The 3,179-nt window shown below is 45.1% G+C and overlaps 1 protein-coding gene across 1 annotated transcript; it reads right to left on the bottom strand.

Annotated features, from left to right (window-relative positions):
• Window positions 1-327: 327 nt before the first annotated feature.
• On the bottom strand, window positions 328-1,563 carry FANCF (FA complementation group F). Its single transcript, XM_004019778.5, has one exon. It carries the CDS (start codon window positions 1,525-1,527, stop codon window positions 448-450), a length of 1,080 nt encoding a protein of 359 aa, XP_004019827.4. The 5' UTR covers window positions 1,528-1,563; the 3' UTR covers window positions 328-447.
• Window positions 1,564-3,179: the final 1,616 nt, after the last annotated feature.

Raw genomic sequence — 3,179 nt, 5'->3', positions numbered from 1 at the left:
CTGAGGACTTAAAAAAAAAAAAAAAAAAAAAAACAACCTACAAAAGTAAGGCATTAATAATATAAAAACGTTGTCTTGTTGGTCACTGTTAAAACTACTTTTTCTGGGACAAGCACATATATTTTCAGGATTATTAGAAATGCATGTTCTAAAACACAACTATTGTTAAATCTATGGCTTTAGGTAGGATACTTGCAATGTTACCTCCTCTATCCAGAAACTCCACGGCACTACAAGGCAGTTACTTTACATATTTGTAATTAAGTTACAATTACTTTATTATATATTAGGACCTAAAATATTTTGGACACATGAAAATACAGGAGATGTGGTGAGAACACAGGAATTTTAATTTTGTAAACCATACATTCGAGTAATCAGTAACACAATGTTGCCCACTGAGAACTGGGGCCTGGGCTGAAAACTTGTCTCTTCCCCAGTGCAATATCATACAAGACTCCCAAGAGCTAACAACAGGTCTGTCCAGATGCTAAGACCAGGGACTTCGAAATCTCCATCTTGAGCCTTATAGGACTTCAGGGCAGTTAGAACTTCATCTTTCAGAGGAGGAGGGGCCTGACAGAGGCTTTGAAACCTGCTGAACAACTCCTCCCAGGGCACATCCTGGGGCTCAGTTCCAATCCAAAGGCCTTTCGGAAGGTCATAGTGCAGTTGGCGACCCCAGTTTGTGAGCAGACCCAGATAGACAGGGGAGAGCTCTGGATGGCGCCCCGCCACCGAAGTTAAAAGCTCGGCTGGGAGGTTGCGGCAAAAGGCAACCGCGATATCTGATTTCCCCAGAAGCCAACGAAGCAGCTCTTGACGCCCGTCTCCCGGTGTCCTGGGGCTGCCTACTCCCAATTCCTCTTCTTGGAGTCGGGGGGATGCCGCCGGCAGCAGCAGCGCGGCCGCCACCACCTTCAGGAAGTTGCTCTGGGGCAGGCGCTCCCACAGGCGGCTGAGAAGCCTGCCAGGGCCCTCAGCTTCGGCTTCCCCCACCTCCTGCAGACGCCTCAGAAGCAGCTCCGCCTGCGTCTTCATCACTGAGTCCTTCTGAAGGACCGGGTTCTCCCTGTAGGCGTGGAAGCGCAGCATGTGGGCAGCGGCCCGGCAGCGGGCGAAGCGGGCCAGGCTGCCCTGGAGCGCCTCCTCCTCGGCGTCCGGAACGCCGGGGCCGGGAAAGAGCTGCTGTAGCAGGAAGTGAAAGGAGGCATCTCCGAGGGCCGGGTTCGCCAGCAGTCGCAGAGACAGCAGCTGGTCACAGTGCCCCAAGGCCTGGAAGTTCGCCAAGCCCGGGGCTGGAGTGGGCCCAGAGTCACCCTCCTGCTTCCACTGGTTTTGCAGTCGCTGCTCCAGAGCTTTGCGAATACGCGCATGGCGGCCAAAGCGCCTGTGGATGTGGCGCAGGTAGCCCGCCCACTGTAAAGCCCTGCGAACGGTTGCGGGGTCCCAAGTGCTGACATGGGTTGTGCGGGAGACAGCCAGAACCTCAGAGAAACGATCCAAATGCTCCAGAAGTGAGTCCATGAGGGCGCCGCAGGGCCTTACTTCCGCCTTCACCGTGGCGACGGAGACTCTTTGCGTGCTGATTGGTGCGTCGGTCAAATGATACGCCTCTCTGCAATGCTATTGGATAAAATGCCTGTCAATCTCACAGCGGCCTTAACCCGGGTACCTGGACTCCGGGAAATTTAAGCCTGAGCAAAGGCCTGTATTTCACCATGGATGTTGAGGGGATTTTTAAGCAAGGAAGGTTGAATGAAGGGCTAGGACTGGAAAATTACCGGATCCACGTGGGAGATGCTGCTGCTGCTATTTACGGAGGTCTCCGTGCTTCCTTTCGCTTTAGAAAAAAGTCTCTAGTAGAAATTTCCTAAGTTTTGCGTGAGTAAATCTGTGTTAATTAAAGTTTATCATAATTGGGGAAAGTCAGAGACTTGCTGTTACATATAAGAAAATGTTATTAAATGAAAATTTTAGTTCATTTCAGTTTAGTAAAAAGGTACTGACCCAAGTAATTAATGCTACACACCATACTAAATCCTGGGTCTTGACCTTATCCTTTCATTATTAGAACTTGAATTCTAGGTCAAGTGAAACTTCAAGATTAACACGTTCTTAAAATGTTAAAGGAATGTAAATTTTTATTTCAAAGTTTCACTGTTGTTTTTCGTTTTTGTAATTTCCAAAGCAGAATAGCTAAACTGACTCTTATTTCACCCAACTAATTGAACTAGGTGGCATTTAACTGTGGGAGTTAAGCATTCCTAAACAAGCATCAGAAAAAGAGGCTTTCACAAAAAGCCTACCTCATATGATCCTGGTGAGGATTAAATGAAATGATAAATGTGAAATGCCATCTTTGGTATTTTGGCTGTCTTTTAGTATCCATTCTATCATTACCCTTACTCTCTTTGCATAATAAAGATTCAGTTTTGAGTACTGATTGCAGCTCACAGTGGAGGGGTAGGCTGCTTTGAGCTAATTGTGTTAATCCAACCCTCTCTTAATTTAGTAATTAATTTAGGAAACCCAGTCTTAAGCAGACCATTGTGTAGTATTTCCTAAGGACAGAAATTTGTTCGGAAATGGCCAGGTGAATCAATTCTAATCAGTGAGGCCTATATAATTACTTTTCTTACTCTTCAGAGTTGGTAGGTCATGAACATTGACCAATATGAAGTGATAGTTGTATTGGACAATGCAGCTGTATACAAGCTGGATATCAAGCATGCTTAAGAAATTGTTTCTTCCTCTTGATGCTGTTGAATGTTTATATGAAGCCCAAAGCTATCAGATCCAGCTCTTTCCCTGAACCAATGAATTTCAGAATCACAAGGAATACATTGGATTAAGACAACTCTCAAATTAACCCTGTTTAAGATTATAACACTATATATTCCCATTTCTTTTGCCAGTTTTATTTTCTGTAGCTTTCATCTAAATATACTGAAGTAATACCAGCTCTTCAGAACAGCGGTGTATGGGGCATATAAACACTCTCTGAACACTGCTATTATTGTTAATGTTATATAAGCCTCAGAAGTGAATATCTTCTCATGTCTTCTCCAGATTCTGTTCCTCTGTAATATAAAAGAGCAACCACCAACACTCTATGGTCAAAGGTGGAGAAAATTTTAGCAAAGAAACACACAGCTTGATGTTGCCATATTTACTGT

Source organism: Ovis aries, chromosome 21 (genome assembly GCF_016772045.2).
Source record: "Ovis aries strain OAR_USU_Benz2616 breed Rambouillet chromosome 21, ARS-UI_Ramb_v3.0, whole genome shotgun sequence".
Taxonomy (NCBI): Eukaryota; Metazoa; Chordata; class Mammalia; order Artiodactyla; family Bovidae; genus Ovis; species Ovis aries.
This window is presented reverse-complemented; position numbering and strand designations above follow the sequence as displayed.

Coding starts and splice junctions, on each gene's coding strand:
- FANCF (XM_004019778.5), bottom strand. CDS start 1,527: ATGGACTCACTTCTGGAGCATTTGGATCGTTTCTCTGAGGTTCTGGCT.